At 47.7% G+C, this 23,579-nt stretch overlaps 2 protein-coding genes across 8 annotated transcripts in view; one reads left to right on the top strand and one right to left on the bottom strand.

Moving 5' to 3' along the window:
- Positions 1 to 11,083, bottom strand: part of CLCN6 (chloride voltage-gated channel 6) — a 17,083-nt gene extending 6,000 nt beyond the window's left edge. The window contains exons 1-19 of the mRNA XM_071449236.1: positions 10,927 to 11,083; positions 10,094 to 10,153; positions 8,990 to 9,055; positions 8,396 to 8,461; positions 7,673 to 7,739; positions 7,170 to 7,276; positions 6,811 to 6,937; positions 6,174 to 6,241; positions 6,019 to 6,077; positions 5,281 to 5,413; positions 4,754 to 4,867; positions 4,385 to 4,551; positions 3,388 to 3,514; positions 2,880 to 3,006; positions 2,410 to 2,563; positions 2,156 to 2,315; positions 1,904 to 2,010; positions 1,145 to 1,331; positions 567 to 724 (exon numbers count right to left, since the gene is read on the bottom strand). Of these exons, the coding sequence (XP_071305337.1) occupies positions 567 to 724; positions 1,145 to 1,331; positions 1,904 to 2,010; positions 2,156 to 2,315; positions 2,410 to 2,563; positions 2,880 to 3,006; positions 3,388 to 3,514; positions 4,385 to 4,551; positions 4,754 to 4,867; positions 5,281 to 5,413; positions 6,019 to 6,077; positions 6,174 to 6,241; positions 6,811 to 6,937; positions 7,170 to 7,276; positions 7,673 to 7,739; positions 8,396 to 8,461; positions 8,990 to 9,055; positions 10,094 to 10,153; positions 10,927 to 11,004 (2,132 nt within the window). The 5' untranslated portion in view covers positions 11,005 to 11,083. The remainder of the gene's footprint in view (positions 1 to 566; positions 725 to 1,144; positions 1,332 to 1,903; positions 2,011 to 2,155; positions 2,316 to 2,409; positions 2,564 to 2,879; positions 3,007 to 3,387; positions 3,515 to 4,384; positions 4,552 to 4,753; positions 4,868 to 5,280; positions 5,414 to 6,018; positions 6,078 to 6,173; positions 6,242 to 6,810; positions 6,938 to 7,169; positions 7,277 to 7,672; positions 7,740 to 8,395; positions 8,462 to 8,989; positions 9,056 to 10,093; positions 10,154 to 10,926) is intronic.
- On the top strand, positions 11,075 to 23,477 carry MTHFR (methylenetetrahydrofolate reductase). 7 transcript variants are annotated; one of them, XM_071449241.1, is made up of 13 exons: positions 11,075 to 11,368; positions 12,031 to 12,065; positions 14,066 to 14,317; positions 15,363 to 15,601; positions 15,898 to 16,008; positions 16,177 to 16,370; positions 16,836 to 17,086; positions 18,590 to 18,724; positions 19,576 to 19,756; positions 20,129 to 20,311; positions 21,562 to 21,663; positions 21,899 to 22,018; positions 22,630 to 23,477. In XM_071449241.1, exons 3-13 carry the CDS (start codon positions 14,076 to 14,078, stop codon positions 22,825 to 22,827), a joined length of 1,956 nt encoding a protein of 651 aa, XP_071305342.1. In that variant the 5' UTR covers positions 11,075 to 11,368; positions 12,031 to 12,065; positions 14,066 to 14,075; the 3' UTR covers positions 22,828 to 23,477. The 7 variants fall into 7 exon arrangements, with proteins under 7 accessions (XP_071305342.1, XP_071305341.1, XP_071305344.1 ...); XM_071449240.1 differs by lacking the exon at positions 12,031 to 12,065; XM_071449243.1 differs by lacking the exons at positions 11,075 to 11,368; positions 12,031 to 12,065 and adding an exon at positions 11,400 to 11,766.
- The last annotated feature ends 102 nt before the right edge of the window (positions 23,478 to 23,579 follow it).

The raw sequence follows: 23,579 nt of genomic DNA, 5'->3' as shown, positions 1-23,579 counted from the left end.
TTCCCAACTCAATTACAAATCACTTGCTATTAAAGCAATTTTCAGTGCCAAATTACTCAGATTCTAATAAAAGCTGAAGCATCTGGCAAAATATTAGGGTCAGGATGCCATTCATGAAAGTCAAAATCACTGATGTAGAAAATTATTCACTAGACTGGGCTTCTACTTGGAAGTAACAGCAACACAAGCCTGGTGACTCAGTCCAGTTACCAGAAAGGTGGGATCAGAATCATGGCACCAGCTGGGATAAGTGAGCTTTCCAGAGCTCTCACATTTTTGCAGATAAGAGGACATTGATTTCTACAGAAATCTCCCCAGGTACTTCATCCTCTCAAGGAAATATGTCTGTATAAGTGTTGAAGTAAATGCAAGAAGCTGGACATAACCCACTTGCCTGGGACCTGGTCACAGGTGTGAGCCACAGCACTGGCTCCTCAGACCTGACAAATAACTTCTAAAACATGGATACCAGCACTGCTCCCACTGACATAGGAAATATTCTTTACAACACATCTCAACATATGGAAAACCCCTGCTTTCCTACATTTGTGCCTACCAGGACTCACCTTCTCTCCAGCATCTGTTGCAGCAGATCCTCTTTCTCAGGAGGCTCCTCTGTTGCTATGTGCTCGTCACACATGTTACGCAGCTCACTCGAAGGGTAGGACTTCATGGACTGGCTACGCTTGCGCTGCTCCCCAGCTCGGGTCAGGATGCTGGATTTCTGGAGACAACAAACAATTTTGAGATACTCACTGAGCAAGTCAACAGTTATCCAAGAGTGATTATGAACTACTAGTCATAGCTTTGTGCCACCACATAACATGTTCATTAGCCACTGCTGCTGCAGGACTTGCAAGAATAGGACTGTGCAATTCAGTAACAAATCCAAATGTTTTCATGTCTATGCTAAACAGATTCGTTTTTCTTCTTAGTTTTTCCCTCTGGGAATGCAGCCCACTCTTTCATCTCTACCATCACCCACACAATGGAATGAAATGGCATTCTTAAAAATGTTCTACTGCAGTAGGTGCTTATCTCTGACCCAAATTCTGCCCAAAAGCTTAAATAGCTAAAGCAAGACCATTCTGAATGTGAAACAAAGCTCTCTACTCTTCAACCTGTCAAACAAGCAAGCTTTTACCTTGAATTTGATGTTGTTACTTATCAGTTGATTTCCCTTCATGAACTCCCTCTCGTTGCCCCGGTTCTCTGTCACCACAGGGAAGGCATGGTGCACAGTGGTGCGCAGGATGCTGACAAGGGACTGGATCCGGGTGTGTGGGTACACGTAGGTCAGGTTGGGCTCCATGATGTCACTGGCTTGTAGCCTGAAATCCAAGATTGCTGCATGAACAGCACCAGTGACAGAAGGCTGGTGATGAACAAACTAGGCCCTGAACGAGATCCTGAAGGAGTCTGCAGCAGTTAAATTCTGCTAGCTCCTTTGACCTCACCTTCACTGTGGTATCAGCAGTGATGGTACACCTGATTTTTAATTATTTTTTTTAACATAACATTGTATCAATGATGCACTAGAGAAAAGGCAGAATGTTCTAACTTACAATAAAGTTTCTAAACACTACTGGGAAGAGACAACAGGTGGGAAGATGACATTCCACAAGAAGCAAAGTCCAATGGAATGTTTTCACAAAGCTCTTGCTGAACTTCCCAAATCCACCCTGCAGATTTCCACCCACCCACCCCCTCAGAAAGGGCTTCAGTGTCTCTTTCCTGCTGCAGGCCTGGTGCACAACTCCTTTCACAGCAGCCCTCACAGTTGCTCCTCAGAGCAACCAGGTTGGTTGAAGATGAGGCATCATCCCCCTGCATTAACGCATTTCTGAGCAAGAAACCCACCACAAACTGCCACCCACAGCCTGGCCAAGAGGAGCAGCCTTACTTATCCATTTCCATGCCGGTTTCCCACTCCAGAAGAGGCACTCCTCTCAAGTTCACATGGATGTCATAGATGCCTTTGTTGAAAAAGTCTCCTGTCCACTTGGCTACCTGCATAGCAAACACGAGGTCTACTGAGCTGCTGTTCCAAGTGCAAGACCCCTTGGCTTATGACAGTCCTGAAAGTAACAAAGATTCATGGCCAGCACACGTTCAAGCAGTCTGCAAAAAGCCAGAGCTAGGGTGCTGCACTCACCATGAGGGTGATCATGATGGGGAGCCCATAGGTGATCTCATTGGTGGACTCAATGAGGATGACAGTCAGGCTGATGGTCATGCGGACCACTCCTCCCAGGAATGCTGCTGCCCCAATCAGTGCAAAGGTTCCTGAGTAGATGTGATCCAGACCAATGTAACTAGAGCAAAGCACAGAGCCCTCAGATTAGAAAACCCTGCCTGAGAGCTCATGGTGCACCTGCAGCATGTCCCTCACACGCACACTTGATGCACCTTTTGAGGAGGTTGGCGACCAGGCGTCCGAAGGCAGCCCCACAAAGCAGTGATGGTACAAACAGACCACTGGGCACAGAGATCCCATATGTCCAGCAGGAGAGTAAGAAATAGAGAAGGAAGAACAGGGATAGGGTGACTGGGCTGAAAGTACCTGCAACACAAGAAGAATCATGACTAAAGAAAGGGGCACATGTCTGTCCAAGATAGTCTTGCATCATCCACCCCTCAGCTCACAGCAGGCTCATCTCACAACAGCTACTGAGTCTCCCAGTCCAAACACACTTGCAGACAATGAGTAAGTGAAAAGAGAGGAAAAACAGGTTTTTCTTCCCATCAAAGAGACTTTCACCAGTTTTACTAGCAGTCCTCCAGAGCCATGAAGGCCTGAAGATGCTGCTAGCCTTGTGGTGCTGTTCCAGCTAAGATGAAGCTTAAGCATGGGATGAGGCAGTCTTGTAACTACTTACCATCCTGGTGGAAGAGCTGCAGGATAGCTGACTCCTGAGGGTTGAAGAAGAGCGTGGCCATGTCATTGTACGTTTCATTTGGGCAAAAAAAAGTTTTGATGCTTGAATTTACATCCTCTGATATATCCTAATGCAGAACACAAAAGACACAAAGGATTAAAATTCACTGTCTCCTACATTAGCCTTTGGAGAGAATGGAAATAACACTTCTGTTACTGTTAGCCATTGTCTTCACCCCAGGACAGCCATGCTTTGGAAGTTCAAACCAAACATCAATAGCAGAGATGGGGCCAACAACATCAATGGGCTCCTTGACTCAGAGCCTGAGTTGTTTGTACAAAAGCACAATGTAGGTTTCATTATTACCCTAAGCTCCTGCAACCCTCCATGGGCTCTCACTGCAGTTCTATTATGCACTGCATGCTGTCAAAAGCTCACTGCATGCCTGTGCTTCTCTGCAGGGTGAAAAACATGACAGGGAATATAATATTCACATATTCACCCTCACCTGCAGGCTCAGGGTGTCATTGCCACCGTGCCTGCTGGAAGATATCTGCCGGCATTCCCCCAGAACCATGGAGGCCACAAAGACCATGACAGTGGTGGTCAACGACACAAGCAAGCTCTCCAAGACTCTGAAAGACACAACACAAACCATGCACTGAAGCCACACTCAGCACTGTAACCTAGTCCCAGCTCTGCAGATGACTTTGATAAGGCTGCAAGAAGCAGCAGTCACCATAGCTTAGCATCAGAACCAGAGACACTGGAAGTCAAGCTGAATTTTGACTTGGTTCCCAGAGATTGCCTGAGCTCCCCTTTTTAACTGGTTGCCCCAAAAAGAAGGTATTTCTGCCCAGAGAACACACAGCAGTCACACATGAAAAGCCCCAGGGTTCAGTAATGAGGCTGTTCACATGGAAACAATGTTCTGTACATCCTTACAGGATAAAAGGGTAGATAGGACTGGGCAGGGTGATGCACAGTCTCTCAATCTCTTTTCTAACTGCTGAAATACACTTATTTTTCCCTTTAAACCTGGGCTTTGTGTTTAGGAGCTGTCCAGAGCAAACCAACAGCTACTTTCAGAATAACACAGAAGTTCCCTCTCTAAACAACACACATATTGTGAATTTAATTAACCAATATGATTTCCAAAAGTGAGATAAGCTACTTCATCCACATCAGTCTGGACAAGGCCACAAAAAAAATCCTGCATGGAGACAAAGCTCTGGTTTGTTCAGCTTTTATGATAAACAGCTCCCTCCACTGCCCTTATAAGAGGGATTGCAATTCTCTCTGTACCACCAAAGTCATCAAAAAATTACAGGGACTGTAACATTTGCTTTCTGGTGTTCACTTTTAAGTTCTATGGAGGACTCATTAAGTGATTTTTAAAACAACCAGTCTGAGATTTGCTCCAATCCTACTCAAAGGGTCTTCTAGACTGATGCTTTTGCTTTGGGAGCAGAGATCCCTGTACAAACTGGAGAGAGCACACATACCTGACCAGCTTTGGCTTGGGGTGCACGTTGCGCATGCGGTACTTGGCAAGCCTCTTGTTCAGGCAGTTAAAGGTGGCTCCAAGAAGGCCTCCTACAATCCCCATCAGAATGAAGAAGCCCAGGTCCACAGCTGTCCAGAGGTGGCATTTCTTATCAGACTCAGAGCACTGTGCAGGAGAGTGTACAAAAAAACATTACAGTAGTTGCTGCAATTTCCTACCAACACTTCTGTCTCTACACCTCTTGATTTTGAGTAGCTAAAATCAAAGGGTGACAATTCTGTCTGAGGGTATCAACTCCAAAGTAACAGATAGAAGCACAGGACTAACAAGAGACTGGAGAGTGGGGAAATAACAGTAAATCTCTTACCTTAAACTCCCCAAAGTTCAGGAGCCCAGGGAGCTGGAAAGACCCCCAGCTTCCAAACTGAATCCCAGAGCGGAAAAAATTCAAGGTGAAAGTGGCAGCCATGGAACAGAAAAGCTGTGGAATAAAAATAAAAAAAAAGGAGTAGGGGGGAGGGAAGCAAAGGTTCCCAGAATTAAGATTGGCACAGTCAGCTCTTCCTTGAGACCTATGCCTGGGCAAAGGAACTGACTGTGGAAGGGATCAGACTGCAGAGAGCCCAGGCACAAAATCCCACTCTCCCAGGTACACTAAATCTGCTGCCTAGAGCTGTCCCACAGTTCCAGATAATACCAAATCAGGTATCAGGGCTCATCTCTGCCCTTGATCTGTAGTAGTTCTGGAACACTGATAGAGCAAACAACCTCCCTCCTGCCAAGACAGCTCAGGAAGAGGCAGGATAATCAGAATGCCCTCATGGACAAGCCCTACCAAGGGGAGCCCTCTTTCCAAGGAAGAGACACACAGAAAGAGTCACAATCACCACTCACCACTTTCCATGTAAGTCCCTGGTTCCAGAAGGAGGAACCTTCTTCCAAACTAAAAAGAGTGCCTCCAATTGGGGCTCCAAAAGCAGCTGCAACCCCTGCAGCTGCTCCAGCAGATACAAAATCTCTTTTATCCCTGAAATGAAGAGGAAAACAACCTCAGTTTAGCAAATTAGAGCTCTGGAGATGCATAGGTTCTGATCTCTTGATCATCCCCACTTATGGAATATCCCAGGGATTCAGGAATGAGGGGTGGGAGCAAAGCTGGCCATGACAGACACCACCATTTGTTCATGAAGCTGCAGCACTGTGCTCTTTCTGTAGAGCACAAACACAGAATTTTGGTACTACACAACTGCCCAGTATGTGAGGAACCATCCCATACCATGGACTCCAGCATCACTTGAAAGAATTACAGAAACAAAAGGGCAAGAACTTGTTCACATTCAGGAGAAGTAGCCTTCTCTGTAGTTTATCCTAATCATAAGGGGTGAGCCTTCAACCACCCACATTAAAGATTTGAAGTGGGTAGAGATGTGCTGAGCAGCACAAGAGAACATCTATAAACAGGAAGACCAGAGCAGCTTGGAAGAGTGACACCCTGGTGTTGCCTTGCTGCAGAATGAAACTGCAGGACTCTGATAAAACAAGTGACTGGTTCACCCCAGCCCACCACCCTTCTCCCAAGGAAGTCAGCTCAGTCATCCTCCTCTCCCCCCCTCCACATCCTGGGTACAGTACCTGTCACTGCAGAAATAGGGAAAGTTAAATTGGATCTTCCTCAAAGAGATGCTCTGGAACTACAAACAAAGTAAAGATTTAGAAACACAGGAGATGGGAACTTACTCTTACAAAACAGTGGCGTGACCAGGACCGTGGCTCAGGCCAGCACTAACCTGTGGCAAGCCAGCACCCACAACAGCACCACTGTGAATCATGGGACCCTCCTTCCCGACAAAAAGACCTGGAAAAACAGAGATCCTTGAGGGAATGCACTTTCCCCACTGCCACCCTCCCTTGCTGACAAAGCCAGAAGAGATCAGCTCAGCACTCCCATGCCATGGCACATCTCTCTGTGCCAACCTCACAGGGAGGTGCTGACCTCCTGCTCACTCAACAACCCCAAATGTTTGCAAAGATTCCACAAATTCTGCACTCCAAGTAGGTGAAATAACTGAAAAACAACTGTTACAAGGACTCTGAACTCTCCAGGTTATTCTGCTCTTCTACCCTCAGGCTGCTCCTGACAATGTGTCCTGGAACATTCTCAGGTCTCTCTCTTGGATTCTGCCCCAAAGAGTCACATGTGACTGGCCCACTCAGAAAATCACTTGCTTCTCTGATAGTCCTGATCCTTCTGTTTATTCTCTACTCTCTAAATGCACTCAGAGCTCATGACTCTGCTCCAAATCACCAAAATGATTTTACTGGAAAGGCAGGGCCTTCTGTGCCCTATATCAACAGAGAAAACATTTTTTTCCCCTTCAGTGACTCCTTCACCCAACAAGTTCAACACAGCAGAGCCCTCCTTACCTCCTGCCACACTGAAGAGCACTCCTGTAGCTTTGCACACCACTGTCCGCAGACGCACAACCCCGGGCACCTTCACTCCATTGAGGTAGCACTTGATTTCAGGAATTCCTGACCCAGCTGCTACAGGCTGCAGGAAAGAAACTCTGACACTATGGTGCACTGACTTCATACCTGACCAACAAACTTCTCATCAGAGAGCAAGGGACCAAGAGACCCTGCTTAGCTAAATCACATAGCACTGTGAAGGTAATTTGATGCTTTGGGGCAGAAAGTGTTTCTAGTAAGGATATTTCATATCAAGGAGCTGTGTGAGAGGAAAGCAAGGTTGTGCAAGGAGCAGCAATGGACTGAAGGCTTACTTGGATCAGGACCAGAAGACTGGCAAGAAAAACAAAGGTCAGGTTGAATCCCAGCAGCTCCAACAAGGACAGTGCAAGGCAGCCTTTCTCAGTGCACTCCTCCACCGCTGCAGGGATGGTCAAGGAAAACAACATTCCCCACACCAACACACAATCACTTGGTACTACCCGAGCCTCCCACTGCCTCAAGAGCCAAGTCTGTGCTTCCTAATCCAGCCAGAGCAGCTAACACAACCTGTCAGGAAGCCAGGCTTCCTTTTCAAAGCTCAACACTGAATTAGGAAGAAGGGAAACCAGTCATTCTTTCAGTCTCTGCTTATGTACCCGACACTGGAAACATTTCTTGGTTTCAAGGGCTGAATTACATAAGCAAGTTGAAAACTTGCTTAATTATGAACAACATGCCCAATGGCAAAATTGTGAAAGTCAGCTGTTCTGAGCAAAACATGGGAACAGAAAAGAAAAGGTCACTTGAGTCTAGCAAGGTCCAAGGTAAAAGATACAGCTTTGTACCACCTGAAACTTGAGCTGGGTAAAGAGCCTCACGAAGAAATCCACAAACAGGCCCACCTGGGAAAAAGAAGACAGAATTGCCATCAGTAATTTCTACATACAAATGAGGACTACCCTCTAGTTAGTCCTACCTGATATATGTACACAGGGGAGAACAGAAAATGAAGAAGACAAAGGCATCATTTAGAGTAAAGTGGCTTTGAAAAGTCAGATTTCTTCCTCTCTCTCACTGGGACAGATGCATTCTAGCATTATTCCTGAAGAGATGCACTTCTGCACCTGATTAGTACCCATTAAAGTACTAATCTGGCACCACTTTTCACACCCTCAAACATACTTAAGGGTACAGAAGAAAACCGGTGTTCAATTGAGCTATACAATCAGCTGAGCTGATTTTCACAGTTCAGCCATAAACTGTCATCCTTTTTTACTAAGTTGTTTGCTTTGGACAAGTTTTCCTGTAGGCAAAATTAAAGGATTTGCCAGACTACTTAACAAAGAAAACCCAGCAAGTTCTGAAAGAAAAAAAAGTCTTCCTGAAAAATAGTCCATAACAACATGCTGTAATTCCCAAAAGACAACTCCATCTACTAAGCTCTATCACCATGAAAGAGAATGGTTCCTCTTAACTTTACTCCTTAGCCATTGGCTTCTAACTGATTCCTGCTTAGTCTCCTGAATTTTCCTCACTCCCCAAGCAGCATGATTCTTACCAGTCCTGTACAGACTCCAATAGCAAAAACCAGCACCCACTTCACTGCTTCGTACCTCTGGGCTTTCTGTTTGGAAAGAGGATGAAAAAAAAAGAAAAAGTAAAATAAAAGCAACAAGTAAAATAAAAGCAACACAGAACAGGGACTTTCTGGAAGGTGGGTTTAGGCTCCACAGCCAGAAGGATAAATCAACAGAAGGCTGTGTTGTGACAACAGCAAATTGAAACCAGGAAACTGAAAGACTCAACATCTTGCTCACTTTAAACCTGAGGAGCACAAGAGATGCTGGCAGCTATAATCTCCACTATTTTTTTTCTTTTTTTGGTAATAGAGAAACCAGGAGAACATGTAGAATTTCAGTCATAAATAAGAAAAAAATTTCCATAAAATTTCCTGCAGTGCACAGAATCACAGAATGATCTGGGTTGGAAGGGACCTTAAAGCTCATCTCATTCCACCCCCCTGCCATGGACAGCCACACCTTCTCCTTCCAGGCTGGTCAAAGCCACATACAAAAAGGTTTTGAACACTTCCAATCCACAGTTTCTCTGGACAATTTCCACAGTTTTAGTTTATAAAAGAACAAGGTCTTACCTTGTTGTCCATGCTTTCCAAAATTTCCAAGTACGGGTCATTGATACAGCGATCATAATCCAAGCTCTGAAATGCAAAAAGGTCAATTTAGGAGAATCAGCTGCAACAGGTTGTGAAAAAAATTACATCTGGAAGATCTTGTTAAAGACTACAGAAGTCATTGCTACCCCCACAGGAGATTCTGCAAAGAACAGTAGGAGAAAATACTCCTAGTAACAATTTAAATATTTAGATCAGTCAGACTTTTAAAATCACAAAGTGAAAGTACAATTTCACTGCTCAAGCTGAGAGAGACAGTGAAACAAACAGAAGCACAACTGATTTATACATCTTTATATATTAGAGAAGTCACATTGTACAGTGACTTCTAAAGTTTTAGGCTTTATGTGTCTCCACTTTGACAGTGCAGGTGTAACACTGGATCTTTATATTCATCCTCTCACTGGAACAGGAACATTAGCTAGGAACTGCTGTGCAGATGAACCATATCAATTCTTCAGTTTGTCACAGCAAGGAGTTAACAGCAAGAGTTTCCCACTCACATTACTCCACCAGTTCTATCCACATCTTCACCTTTTCAAGCCAAGCTGTAACAGGCTGGGCTGGTGACACCCATACTGACAGCAACTGTTCTAAATACTTCAGGGCCACCAGACAGTGATGCAAAAAGCAAAAGCCTCCTGTAAACAGCAGAATCTGATATATGGGAAGATCTGCTGTGAGCCAGCATGACAACACAGACAGCAGAAAGGCAACTGTGACCATGTATCTACAGATACTTTCTATAGTCACCAGAAAACAAGGCCACCAGAGCCTATAAATCTCACACTGAAGAAGTGGGAAAATGCACCAGCCTCTGAAAATGAATTTTCTCATCAAGAGTCTGACTTGAGAGGAAACATTCAACCTACTCACAGAGCTTTATCCCAGAAACATACAAAGATGAGGAACAGTTCTTTGCAAGCACAGCAACTCTTGGTATTTCTGCTGATGTCAACGCAACCAAATGATCCACACTGAGTATCTGCCCCATTATAAACTCAAACAGATCAAAACCCATCTGCAGTTCTTATCACAGTAATATCAGATTAGTTAATTCCCCACCTCATAGTCTTTTCGTGGAAGGATCTCATCCTCCTCTTCATGAGTTTCTCCTAGAATCGTCTGCAAAACAAATGCAGGAAAGGAAAACCATGAAGGGAACGAACGTATCTACAGCTGTTCATGAACACTGGTAGCAAAGCCAAAATTGCAGAAGCCCTATACCATTGTTGCTTATAAATTGAGAGTGTGGATTACCAGATCACCACTTACTTTGTGGTAACGCTAAAGGGTCTTACCTTACAGCTTGTCCCTCAGCCAGAACACACATCATTTCTATATAGGAGCTCCGGAGAGCAAACTCCGGAGAGCAAACCCACATCCCGTTCCCTTCACAGCAACGGGGTACAGGGGAGCACAGGACAACAATTCTGCAGAGAGCACTCTGCAGTGCTAGAGCCAGAGAGAGCCGCTGCCAGGACCACTCCCCCTCAGAGCTGCGAGGGGCAGCGGCTCCAGGCGCTGGGATGCGAGGCCCAGACAAAGAATGAGGGCTGGGGTAGGAACAGCGGACAGCGCGGGGCTCCGGCACTGGCGGGGAAGCACCAGGCCCGGCAGCAAAGCGGGCGGGAACGGGCTGTGCCGCCGGGACGAGCAGCGGATCACAGACTGGGCCAGGAGCAGCACCCTGAGGTGGCGACAGCGGGCCCTGAGGCGTGGGGCCCACACTCCAGCACCGCTGCCCGCCCGCCCACCCTCAGGCGCTGCCCAGAGCCGGGTGGGGCCGGGCCGGGAGCAGGGGTGAAGGGGCTCCGCCAGCACGCACGAGTCCCGGGGGGTGGTGAGGGGGCGGCTGGGGGAGGGCAGGGCAGGGCAGGGCGGGGCGGTGGCCGTACCAGCTCCTCTGGAGTGCGGCTCTCCCGCTCGCCGCAGCAGCAGCAGCACAGCCCGGCCCCGCACCCGCACCGCGCCATCTTCCGCCGCCGACCGCGCCCCGCCCGCCCCGCGCGTCACTGCGCGCGCCGGCCCCGCCCGCTCAGCATGGCCGCTCCCCCTCAGCCCCGATCGGCCTCGCCTGCGCACGGCCGCGCTCCCACTGCCGGCCTGGCTGCGCCCCGTCCCTTGCCGACCGCGTTCCCTCCCGTAGCCCCGCCGGTCCCTCCTCCTCGGCCCGCTCTGGCCGCACCCCCAGGCCCCGTCCGGCCCTCAGCCCCGCCCCGGCCCGCGGCGCCATGTCGGGTGAGGGCAGCCGCGGGCCCACACGTGACGCGCCCGGCCGCGGCCGCCTTTAAAGCGCGGCGGGCGAGCGGCGCAGGCAGCGCCCGACAGCGGCCGCAGGTGAGCGGGGCCCGGGAGCGGGGGTTCTATCGCTGCCCCACCGCCCGGGGCTCTTTCCGGCCCGTCTGCCCGCCGGCTGCTCCGGCCAGGCCGTGCTGGGCCGTGCTGTGCTGCTGCTGAGGTGAAGGGGCGATCGGGCTGCAGTGACCTGCCTGGCTCCGACCCCCTCCCCTGCACTCGGGATCGCAGGTGCCGCTCCTCACCTTCTTCCCCGGCTGCCGGGCTCCCTCCGGCCCTTCCCCCTCGGCTGTCCCGTGGCCCCTCAGGTGTTCGGGCGGTGGATGCCGCCCCGGTCCCTTGCGGTGCCCGCCTGGCCTCAGCCTGATGCCGTGGCCCTGAAGCAGCGTGTGCACCCTGTGAGAAAAATGCATCTGCTGCAGCCGAGTTTAGTCTGGAAGGTAAAACTGAGCTTAGGGGAATGCAGGCTCCACGCTCTGTGTGTCGGTGTCAGCTCAGGGCTGGAAGGAGTTGGAATACCAACATCATCAAAACCACAGCAGGTGCATCCATGGTGAGCATCAGAAGTGTGCTGAGCCACGGATCTTTCAGCCCTGCAGCGTGACAAAGACAGGAGCAGGAATGTTGACAGGTGTTAAAAATTGTCTTACTTTGCTGCTGTTCTTATTGTTTAGGCTTATCTTTTTTCTCTTTGCAATAACTAGAAGTATCTGACAGCAAATCTGTGATGCATATCACGGTAAGGGAATTGTTCCAAATGCTGCCCGTAGATGAAAATCTAAGTGTGTCTTTTTCACGTCTTCATGATTTGATATTGCTAGTAAGATAAGGAGCTTTGCTCAACAGCCAGTCTCATTTTATAGAGACATAGAGACCTGAACCCTTTTTCCATGTGATGGGTGTTAAAATCTTAAATCAGAAAACAAAGCTCCTTTGATTTGCCTGCAGGGCTGTGCCATGCTTGCTAGGAATGCCATGTTGGGAGCTGACAGCATGTGATTGTGAAGCCCTAGCTTGATCACCAACGTGTGCTTGGGGATAATTCTCCCAGATTAATGCATGTGGATGTCAGGCAGAGTCCCCTGAGCCTGGTCAGGGCTGTGACTGTGCACCCAGTTGGGTTTGCTTCACCTGTCAGTTGGTCTGTGCTGCTGATTTTTACTGCAGCTGCTATGTTGGTACACAGGAGAGCTTGGAACAGAAAGCCTGCGCTTCTTTCTCACATCTCCTGCCAGCTGGACAGCTTCCTCAGGTGATAAAAGTAGACTTTCTCTCAAAAGGGTTTTGCTTGATTGGCAGCTCAAGTGTAAACAGTAGAAGATGAGTTCAAAGTCTTCTTGGCTGAACTAAAGCCACAGACCTGATGATAAGGACTGAGAGTGTGATGGTTCACGCAGCTGCTTCCTCCAAAACAGCTCCAAAGTTATGTAATGCTTGGACATGCTGCTTGCCAGTGAGAATTTTAAGTTTTGGCAGGTACTAAAGCAAATAACACAGATCCAAATATTGTGGTAGCTCTTCCATAACTGTCTGAGGTAATCCCTACCTTGTTTTAAAGGCACAGGATGGGACGTTTTGCAGAGCTAGGTGGAGTTGGGTATCCTAAACCTACTTGTACCAGTGACTTGCAGTGATGTTTTGCTTTCTGTAATGCCAAGCAAGCACAGCTGGTCTCGTTGCAAGACAGGGAGATGAGGATGGTCCCTGCAGGCCTTGTTTCCAAGCAGCCACAGTTGTTGCCAAAGGGAGCAGCGTGTCTGGTAAAGAGTTGAGTGTGTGCACTGGGGCTGGCATAGGGGACAGCTGTCTGTGGAGAAGGCTAATGGTTGGAAATGCAGGTGTGAAGCCAGCAAAGAAAACAAAGGGCAGTTTGTGGGGATGGCCTGGTCAGAGGGGATTCTGTGCTTTGTTTCTGACATAGCAATAGTTTGTGCATTCTGGAGTACCTGCCCCATTAGCACTGACTCTCCTACCTGCACTGTAAGCAGTGCTGCCTTTTGGGAACAAACAGGATGGAAACAGTACAAGAAGCAGCTGCAGTAGACAATAAAAAGTATCTGCTGGCATGCCTGAAATAGGGGTCTCCTCAAGCCAGGTCTCATAAGCTCTTGGAGATCTATTTCACACCCAAGATAGCTCAGCTACCTTAGAAGGCATAAAATCAGCAGGATGGCTTCTGTGGTAGTGTTGGAAACAAAAAGGTTTTAATAAAAGGCAAAATAACAAAACTCTTTACAGAGAAAAACCGAGCCAGGTGCAAGAGGTTCTTGCTCCTGGTAAAACACCTCACAAAAGCCATTGGTTTCTTTCTCTTCTTTTTCTAGTAAATTGCTCAGGTGGAACTTTTTGGCTCCTGTCCAATTAGCTATCCTTAAGTTTGAGGTGAAGTCCCCCAGGTCCTATGAGGAATCTTCTTTGCTAATTGAGGAGAGAAACTTCTGGACTTATTTCCTCTTTAATGGGACAAAGGAGAGTTTTGTCACTCCATCAACAGGGGGCACATTCCTATGCATGCCCAGCCCAAGGCTGCAGTCACTATCAGCACTATCTAAACGTGCTTTTTCCTGTGTTTTCTCCAGATTTCCCACTAGAGCTTACAGTGAAAGCTGGCAAAAGGTGATGGTGATGAATGCTGGGTCTTGGCATAGGCTTCTTCAACCATCTGCCGCTCACCTCAGCAGTCCCTGCTCCATGCACACACCCACGTACCGACCATCCTCTTTGTGCTCCCCTCTGCAGAGCTCTCGCCATGGTTAATGAGACCCAGCATTCCTGCAGTGCCAGCTCCAGCTCCAGGTCCGATGGCGGCAGCAGCAGCGGCAGCGAGAGCTCCAAGGACAACTCGCGCTGCTCCACCCCCGTGCTCGATGCCGACCGGCACGAGCGGCTGCGGGAGAAGATGCGCCGCCGGCAGGACGCTGGGGACAAGTGGTTCTCCCTGGAGTTCTTCCCTCCACGCACAGCCAACGCTGCTGTCAATCTCATCTCCAGGCGAGTGCTGCAGGGTACGAGAGGGGAGGTATCTGTGGTGGAGGGCAGGGAAATAGCTGACTAACAGAGGCAGGCTCTGCTCCATGCTCTGTCTCCCCTTCCAGGTGACGAAGCAGGTAGTGGGGCTGTGCTTTCCTGCTGAGGAGGGTAATGGACACCAAGTAACTTGTCTTCCTTGGAGGCCCTGAAGAGTTAAGTGTCACGGTGGGATTACTGAGGGGCCAGGTTGTTTCCCCACTCCCATGCCCTGGGAAGATGGAGTAACCCCAATGTCATGTTCTGGGTCTGAAGCACAATGCTGGGGCAGAAAAGTACCAAGTAAAAGCAGAAAATATTCCTTGATGGACAGTGTGCCAAAATCTCTGCAACAGATTCCCATTTCCTTTCAATATTCATCCAGCCACTGTGGTTTGTGCCTCTGTACTACAGTTTTAGCCTCTGACACAGGTATCCACATCTATGTGCTAAATGAAAGCTGATAGGTCACAGCAGAGCTAGGAGTTATTCTGGAGCCCCAGGAGCCACCATGGACATGCCTGGAGGAGGAAAGAGTATTTCACAATTATTTTTATAATTGATATAAGCCAATGGCATATGTTGAACAGAAGGGCCTGTTCCACCTTGGAGCAGGAGAGAGACAAGTTAGGGAAGCCCTGTGGCCTCTACAGTTCAAGGTGGCAACAGAGGCTGCAGCATAGTCTCCTATCCCAAAAGGAAAGGGACTTGCATTGCTGTCTGTCAGAAGCTGTGTCAGTCTGTCAGAGCATGCAGGGAGAGTCTGTTGTACAGAGAACACCTCCATTGCTGCCTCTTCTATGAAATTGTAAACTGTTCCCCAAACAGCCTTCAAGGATGGCTTTCCTTATTTACATCTTTCTAATTTACTTGCTAAACTCTTAGTGCAACGCTTTAGTGATCTGTCCTGTCGCTGTCATCCAAGCTCTCTCTGCCTGCTGCTGGCATTCTAGCAGTGAGCAGGATACTCAAGGCCCAGGGAGGGGATTTGGCTCTCTGCTGTAGGCTAACACAGCTTTAAACCCCACAGGTTTGACCACATGGGAGCAGGTGGCCCCCTCTTCATTGATGTGACATGGCACCCTGCAGGGGACCCAGGATCTGACAAGGAAACCTCTTCCATGATTATTGCTTACACTGCAGTGAACTACTGTGGCCTGGAGACCATCCTGCACATGACCTGCTGCAACCAGAGCAAGGATGACATCACTGGGCACCTGCAGAAGGCCAAGAGGCTCGGGCTGAAGAACATCATGGCACTGCGTGGAGGTGAATCCTTCTGTCCTGTGATGTTAGTGCAGAGTGCTGCTGCTGTGTCCAATTCCAGAGTAAAACCAGAGAAGATTTAGGGGCTCCTTCTGCAGGAATTAATTACTGAGACTGTGTTTCACCTGAGCCCTTTGTTAGCAGTGCCTTCAGCTCAAGGGCAGACAAAGCCAGTCCATAGGTAAAACTGCAGATTTGGGAGTTCAGCTGTCTTCCTTTTGATACCAGGTTTTTACAGAACTACCGGATCTGAGTTCAGCAAACAGTTGGAGAAAGCTGTGGATTTGTTCTCTTTTCAGATCCTGCTGGTGAGGAATGGGAGGAAGAAGTGGATGGTTTCAACTACGCCGTTGATCTGGTTAAGCACATTCGCAGTGAATTTGATGATTACTTCGACATCTGTGTGGCAGGTAAATGCCTTCTATTGCAGAGTGTGCAGGGTCTGAGACAGGGAAATCAGCTCAGCACTCCCTCCCTGGACCTAGGCTGTGACAGTACAATCAGATTGGATGCTTCCTAATTTCTGCATGTTGTCCTGACCACCATTTTTCATTTTTTTCCCCCCCTTCTCCCCAAAGGCTACCCCAAGGGTCATCCTGAAGCAGAGAGCTATGAGGCAGACCTGAGGCACCTGAAGGAGAAAGTCTATGCTGGAGCAGACTTCATCATTACACAGCTTTTCTTCCGACCAGAAACCTTTCTCAAGTTCATGAAGGATTGTCAAGCCATTGGCATTACCTGCCCCATTATTCCTGGCATCTTCCCTATACAGGTGAAATCCAGTAATTTGGATTTAGGGAGGGAATAAGGATCTAGGATGTTAGGTATTTGTGGGTCAGGGCCTGAGAGAGGTCTGTAAATATCCTCCACAAAATTTCAGGGAAGAAAGACTGCTGAATGTAATAGATCTGTCAGTGGTATGCCAAATTAAACTCTTAGCCAGCTAATAACAAGCTAAAAAGGTTTCTTGTGCCCATGTGGCAGAAAGGGATATAAAGGACAATGCCTGCAAGTCCTGAGGTCACTGAATATTCTGGGCTTAGTCAAGGATGTGGGGAGAAATCACCTAAAGTGGCATGACCTGGACTGTGTTACCATCCTAGAGATGAGGCCTGGGAGTTGATTCCAGGAGCCCCAGTTCTAAATCTCCTGCCACAAAAATCACGATAAAGTACCTGTGTTAGTGGGATGGCAAAAAAGTGTCTGGGAAAAAATGATAATCTGCATCCTCATCCAGGGCTACCACTCCCTGCGTCAGCTGGTGAAGCTCTCCAAGCTGGAAGTGCCGCAGGAAATCAAAGATGTGATCGAGCCCATCAAGGACAACGACGCAGCCATCCGGAACTACGGCGTGGAGCTGGCGGTGTCCATGTGCCGGGAGCTGCTGGACAGCGGCCTGGTGCACGGGCTGCACTTCTACACCCTCAACCGCGAGGTGGCCACCACCGAGGTCCTGAAGCGCCTGGGCATCTGGAACGAGGACCCAAGGTGAGCACAGTGCCTTGGCTTCTGTTAGTTCCCCTTTTCTGTCCATCTGTCCATCCATCCCCTCTACTGAAGGTACAAATCATGGATGGGTGTCACCAGGATGTTTTCTGGAAAATCCCTTCGCCAGGATTTTTCTCCTGAGAAGCTTCAGGAAAGAAATGTAAGCAATAATTATCTGATTGCTTGGAATGTGGTTTGGGGGTCGCTTACCAACAGGTGCATCTTTGATTGGTGTAGTGTGAATTGTTTTTAATTAATGGCCAATCACAGCCAGCTGTGTCAGACTGAGTCTGTCATGGGTTTTTATTTTCACTCTTGTTGAGCCTTCTGAGGTCTCCTTTCTTTTTTAGTATAGTTTTAGTATATATTTTTCATTTGATATGCTATAGATATGCTATAGATATGCTATAGATATGCTATAGATATGCTATAGATATGCTATAGATATGCTATAGATATGCTATAGATATGCTATAGATATGCTATAGATATGCTATAGATATGCTATAGATATGCTATAGATATGCTATAGATATGCTATAGATATGCTATAGATATGCTATAGATATGCTATAGATATGCTATAGATATGCTATAGATATGCTATAGATATGCTATAGATATGCTATAGATATGCTATAGATATGCTATAGATATGCTATAGATATGCTATAGATATGCTATAGATATGCTATAGATATGCTATAGATATGCTATAGATATGCTATAGATATGCTATAGATATGCTATATTATAGAATATATCAGCCTTCTGAGAACTTGCAGTCAATTCTCATCTCTCACCTCATCCTGGGGACCCTCACAACACCTCAACAGATGGGTCAATACCTCTGCTCTCCTTTTCTCCTTTTCTTTTTTCTTTTATCACCTTTTGCATTCAGTAGTTCACCCTTCCCACAGATCTCCAACAAAAGCTGGGAGGAATAGAGGAGATAGCCAAAGGAGGAGTTTGTTTTAGTCAAGTAGCTTTAAAGCAGGCATTGTGGGACTCTAAAACTCCAGAGCTTAGAGCTGCCACTTGGAAGAAACACATTTTTGATGACCATCACAAGCCCTTACAGGCCAGGGGTATGCTCCCACTGTGGATTTCTAGGGGTTTCTGCAGCTGAGAAGGGGAATGTGGACTTCCCCCTGAATCCAAAGGCTTCAACGCAGACAAGAAACAGCAAAGGAAAATTGACAGCTGTTTTTTATTTTTCCTTGAAGTAGCTTCCCATGGTGCTTTGCCCTTACCTTTTCCAATTTCAGGTGTCAGTCCTGTACCTTAACATTAAATAGACCCTACTGAGCATCCTGTGAGGGAACTGAGTAGGAAATATTTCCCATAAAGGAAGAAGAGTTTCCTGTTTTACTTCTTGACAACCAGAACTCTTTTCAGCCCCTGTTACTTCTCCCCAGGGGCAAACTGCACCACAGGAAGACTTCCAGCCTTTACTGGAAAGTCAGCAGAGGAACTGTGTTAACATCTGCTCATCCCCTGCAGGCGGCCTCTGCCCTGGGCAGTCAGTGCCCACCCCAAGAGGAGAGTGGAGGATGTGAGGCCAATCTTCTGGGCCTCCAGGCCAAAGAGTTACATCTACAGAACCCAGGAGTGGGATGACTTCCCCAATGGCCGATGGTAAGCGGGTACCTGCTCTGGGGGTCCAGTTGTGGGTTCCTCTGGGTCTGCATTGAGGGCACTGAGACAGGAGTTCATGTTCACACTCAGGTGTTTATCATTTCTTATCAGTAAAACAGTCTCACTGCTGGGAGTTCTGCAGCTTTTCATTAGAAGGCACAAAATGGCCAACAATCTCTTGGTACAAGGGCTTTTCAGACTAAACTGTCCAATTAAGAGCTGACACCTGGATTATTTTCCCTTTTATAACCCAATAACTGATCCCAAAGAGCCCCCAGTGCAGACTTTTCTGCCCAATTACAAAATGCCACCCAAACCCATGGGGAAGGTGGAAGAAGAAGCATGAAGAAGAAACCCAGGACAACACCCTGTGCCCTCCATCTTGCTGCCATCCACAACACACTAAAAACCCCAAAACCTGAATTTCTCACCCAGTGACACACCTGCACTGCTCTCTAGAATCTATTTCACACTTTTGTGGATTCCAGTCTATCTTGAAGTCTGGGAAACTTTCTCCATGGATGAGGGTCAGAGTCAGTGCTGCCCTGGGGGTCAGGGCACCCCAGAGCAGACACAGAATTATTCCCAGTGCTCTGGGTTTCCACAATGTGCAGGAAGGCAGAGCAGTGGTGGGAAAGCCTGGGCATAACTGAAGTAGCTTTAACAAAGTGGTCCCCTGTTGCTTGGATTTGAGTGAGGTGAGATGAATAGCACCAAGATGTTGAGACTTTTGGTGTCAAGGTGGGTTTTGTTGGGTACTTCTCTTGCTGCTTGGCTCTTCCTGCATCACCAGATCAGCTCATTTTCCTCAGTAATTTCAGTAATTTCCTCTGTGTCTTCTCCCCTTACAGGGGTAACTCCTCCTCTCCAGCTTTTGGGGAACTGAAGGATTATTACCTCTTCTATCTGAAGAGCAAATCTCCCCGTGAGGAGCTTCTGAAGATGTGGGGAGAAGAACTGACCAGTGAGGAAAGTGTCTTTGAGGTGTTCACATGTTACATCACTGGAGAGCCCAACAGGAATGGGTACAAGGTGAGGGGCCAGGAAGGGGTGGTCAGTGTGCCACAAACAATAGTGCACATTTTCCTCTTGTTCCTGCTACCACATTGTTTTTCTAAAGAAGAATTAGCACTTCTCTATCCAAAAGGATTTCCTGGCACACTGGTTGAAGGGGGTCCAACAGCCAGAGCTGAGGCTCAGCATAAAAGAGCATACAGGCCCAGTATTGATTGACTTCAGCACTCTTAGAGTTGTGCATATCCTAACCCTTGAACCAAACCTGGGAATTCTCTCCTGAAGCAGGAGTGTTTGAGACTGTTAAGGCACTTCTGAGTTACTTCAACACCCAGATGGAAATCCAAGGGTTGTTACACCATTGTGAGCCTTCCTTTCTCCTCATGGTAGGTCACCTGTATGCCTTGGAATGATGACCCTCTTGCTACTGAAACCAACCTCCTGAAGGACCAGCTGGAGAAGGTCAACAGGCGAGGAATCCTGACCATCAACTCCCAGCCAAACATCAATGGCAAACCATCCACAGACCCAATTGTGGGCTGGGGCCCCAGTGGAGGTTATGTTTTCCAAAAGGTACTGTGTATTTCTCTGGGCTGGGCAGCCAAGAGTTTGACCTGCTTTGCTCTCTGTCAGGCTGGGAGCTCCCAGGCTTACATCCACATAATCTTTCTGTCCACACCTTATCTTACTGCATTCTTGGTGAGATAAGGCAAAGCTCCTTTGGTGTCTTAAGAGCCATAATGCCATCTCTATGGCTGTTTCCCCCCCACTTCAAAACATCTACTGAACATCTGTAGAGTTTCATGGTTTTATTCTCAGCAAGTAATTATTGGTAACTTATTTCTATTATATATACACATGTGCCTGCCCCCTGCCTCTGATTCAGTGATGCACAAAGCACCCAGGTTTTTCACACAATGGGAATCAATGGGATAGTATCTCTACCACCCAGCATCTCATGGTGATAAATAGATATTTTAAAATTTCCTCTTATGTTAGAGTTCTCCACAGTTGCCCCCAGCCCGTGCACTGTGCTGTTTAGACAATGATCATATTCCTTCCCATGCCTGTCTCCCCCTGTCAGGTATTTCAGGCCCTAGAATGGCTGTGATAGGAATATCCCATCAAGGTAAATGCCAGGCAAGTAGCTCCTACTGGGAAACAAAGCATCCTTGTTCAAAAGGGATCCAAACCTGGTAAAGCCAGAGACCAGCAGATGGCAAATGCATTTATCTTTTCAAAGGAAGAAATTCCCCTGAGGTGAGGGAAATCCATCATCTCACGCAATTGCCAGGAAATGGGGGGAGGGAAGCAGTTGTTGGGAGCAGCCAAGCACAGGATTTGGTTCTATAAGCACACAGGGAGAATTGTGAACAAAGGATGAGGACAGGGAGTGGTGCTTGGGAGGGGCAGCTGAGACCCCAGAGTTCTGCTCTCACCAGGCTGGGCTGCCTTGGCAGGACACTGCTGTAAAATGAAGATTAAGCTCAGGCTTTTTCCAGGCATTCTAGCAGATTGCTTTCTTGTGCAGCAGTTGTGGTAACACTGGAGTTTGTTCCTGCTCATGGACTTAGCTGATGCAAAGCAGGCAGGCTGTAGCCTTCTTCAGTGCACTGCTCCTGGGCTCTTCCTCTGCTCTCCCCAGTTATTTTTCCCCTAGCTCACTTACTGCAGAGGCTCGAGCAAGAGTAAATTAGCATGTGTTTCTGGGAATGAGCATACAACCCCAGACTCCACAAGTGTCATTGTTTACCTGTATTTGTCCAGTTCTGTTGTGATTTAAGGCTCTGATTCTCTCCCCCTTTCTCCATCCCTCCCTGCAGGCATACCTGGAGTTCTTCACCTCCAGTGAAATTGTCAGGGCACTGCTCAAAGTGCTGAGGAGGTACGAGTTGAGAGTGAACTACCATATTGTCAATGTCAAGGTAAGGCCATTATTCACAGGACACTTTCTTTTCATTCCTTTCACCACCTTGGGAGTGACACAAATACCAAATATTCAGACATGAGGGCTGATGAAGGGAAGGGAAAGTAAAGCACTTCAGCTGTGGTGTGCAGAATGTCTGGTCCCTTAACAAGGAGAGGGTAAATAAACTCTTTCCAACTAACTCAGTCCCTCCTCCAGCAGTTGCTTCAGAAAGGTTTTCCTTCCTTTGTCAGGGTGAGAATATCACCAATGCTCCAGATCTGCAACCCAATGCTGTCACCTGGGGCATCTTCCCAGGAAGGGAGATCATCCAGCCCACTGTAGTGGATCCTGTGAGCTTCCTCTCCTGGAAGGTGAGTCCTGCCTTCTGTTGGATACATTGCTGTGATTCCCTGGAAATTCAGAGTGTCTGGTTTAGTTTATATCTCTGAAACCCCTCAGAATTGAGGGCTGTTGCTATATTGGCTTGCAGAGGTCTTGTTCCTCCTGCTCCCTCAGCTCCAGCAAGAGCTGTTGCCAGACACAAAGCACCCAGTAATGGGGACTGAGAGCTGCTACTGTTACTGTACCAGGCCTCAGAAGAACAGGAGATTCTGATAATTTTCCCCTCTGGAATTTTCCTGTGCCAGAAATGCTGGCAGGGGAACAGAAACACTCCTGTCAGCTGTACCTGTGCAAGGGGATTTTATCAGCAGTTACCAAACTGGAAAAGAAGGTGGACAGTGGCTCTTCCTCCCCTCTTACACATACAGGGGCAGCATTGAGCCATGCATTGCACTGCAGTGTGTCTCCTTTCAGCTCTGAGCACTTTGTGCTGACTGGAAGGCATAAGGCTCCTTGCTCAGCTGTGAGCATTTTTACTGTGAAGAAACAAGCCACACTCTGGCCAGTGTGTGTAACACATGTACCTAAATCAAGCAAGATCAAGATGTCTCACAACTGCCAATTGTTGTTCCTGTGGCAGGATGAGGCCTTTGCACTGTGGATCGAGCAGTGGGCCAAGCTCTATGAGGAGGAGTCGCCCTCCCGCATGATCATCCAGTACATCCATGACAACTATTACTTGGTCAACCTGGTGGACAATGACTTCCCGCTAGAAAACTGCCTCTGGCAGGTCGTGGAGGATACTTTTGAGCTGTTGAACTCTCCAACTCAGCAGTGAAAATTCTTCTTCTAATCTCTTACTTCCTCCTCCCATCCACTGACCTCGGGAATGCAGCAGCTCCTGTGTTGACAATGAACACACTCCCACACGGTGACCAGGGTGGTGCTCTGATCTGCCCACACTTTGTGCTCCTCTGTCCCCACACAAAAGCTGCCTGAGCCATTCTCACTGAGCATTAGCCAGAACTACCTGAACCTCTGAGCCGAGGCTCCAGACTAAGCCCAAAGGCCAGGGGCTGCAGAATGAAGAGCTGCTAATCATGGTTAAGCTAATTACAGTAACAGAAGAACACCAGATTCTGGTAACTCTCCCCTCTGGTAACTTTGCTGTGCCAGAAATGCTGGCAGGGGAACAGAAACACTCCTGTCAGCTGTACCTATGCAAGGGGATTATAGCAGCAGTTACCAAACTGGAAAAGAAGGTCAAATTGCTTTTATATTGCACTCTTAAAATATATTTCACAGTTGATCATCAGGCACTTTTGCACTCACTCCAGAAGAAGGTTCAAATTTTCTTCCTAACTTTTCTCCTTGTATTGTATTTCCTGTTTTCTTTTTTAATAGGACTATGGGAATTTCCATTTGGAAAAACTAAGTAGGAATCATAGTATTTCCTAGATTACATACAATAAAATACATGCATACAAATGTCTCTTTTATTAGGCCATGCTCTAGCAGAGACTCATGTTGTTTGCTAATTAATCACCTGGCACAAGGGAAAACTTTAAGAAAATCAATTGCTTCTGGGGC

Source organism: Agelaius tricolor, unplaced genomic scaffold, assembly GCF_023055355.1.
Source record: "Agelaius tricolor isolate 1412-34295 unplaced genomic scaffold, bAgeTri1.0.p SCAF_28, whole genome shotgun sequence".
In the NCBI taxonomy this organism is placed as follows: Eukaryota; Metazoa; Chordata; class Aves; order Passeriformes; family Icteridae; genus Agelaius; species Agelaius tricolor.
This window is presented reverse-complemented; position numbering and strand designations above follow the sequence as displayed.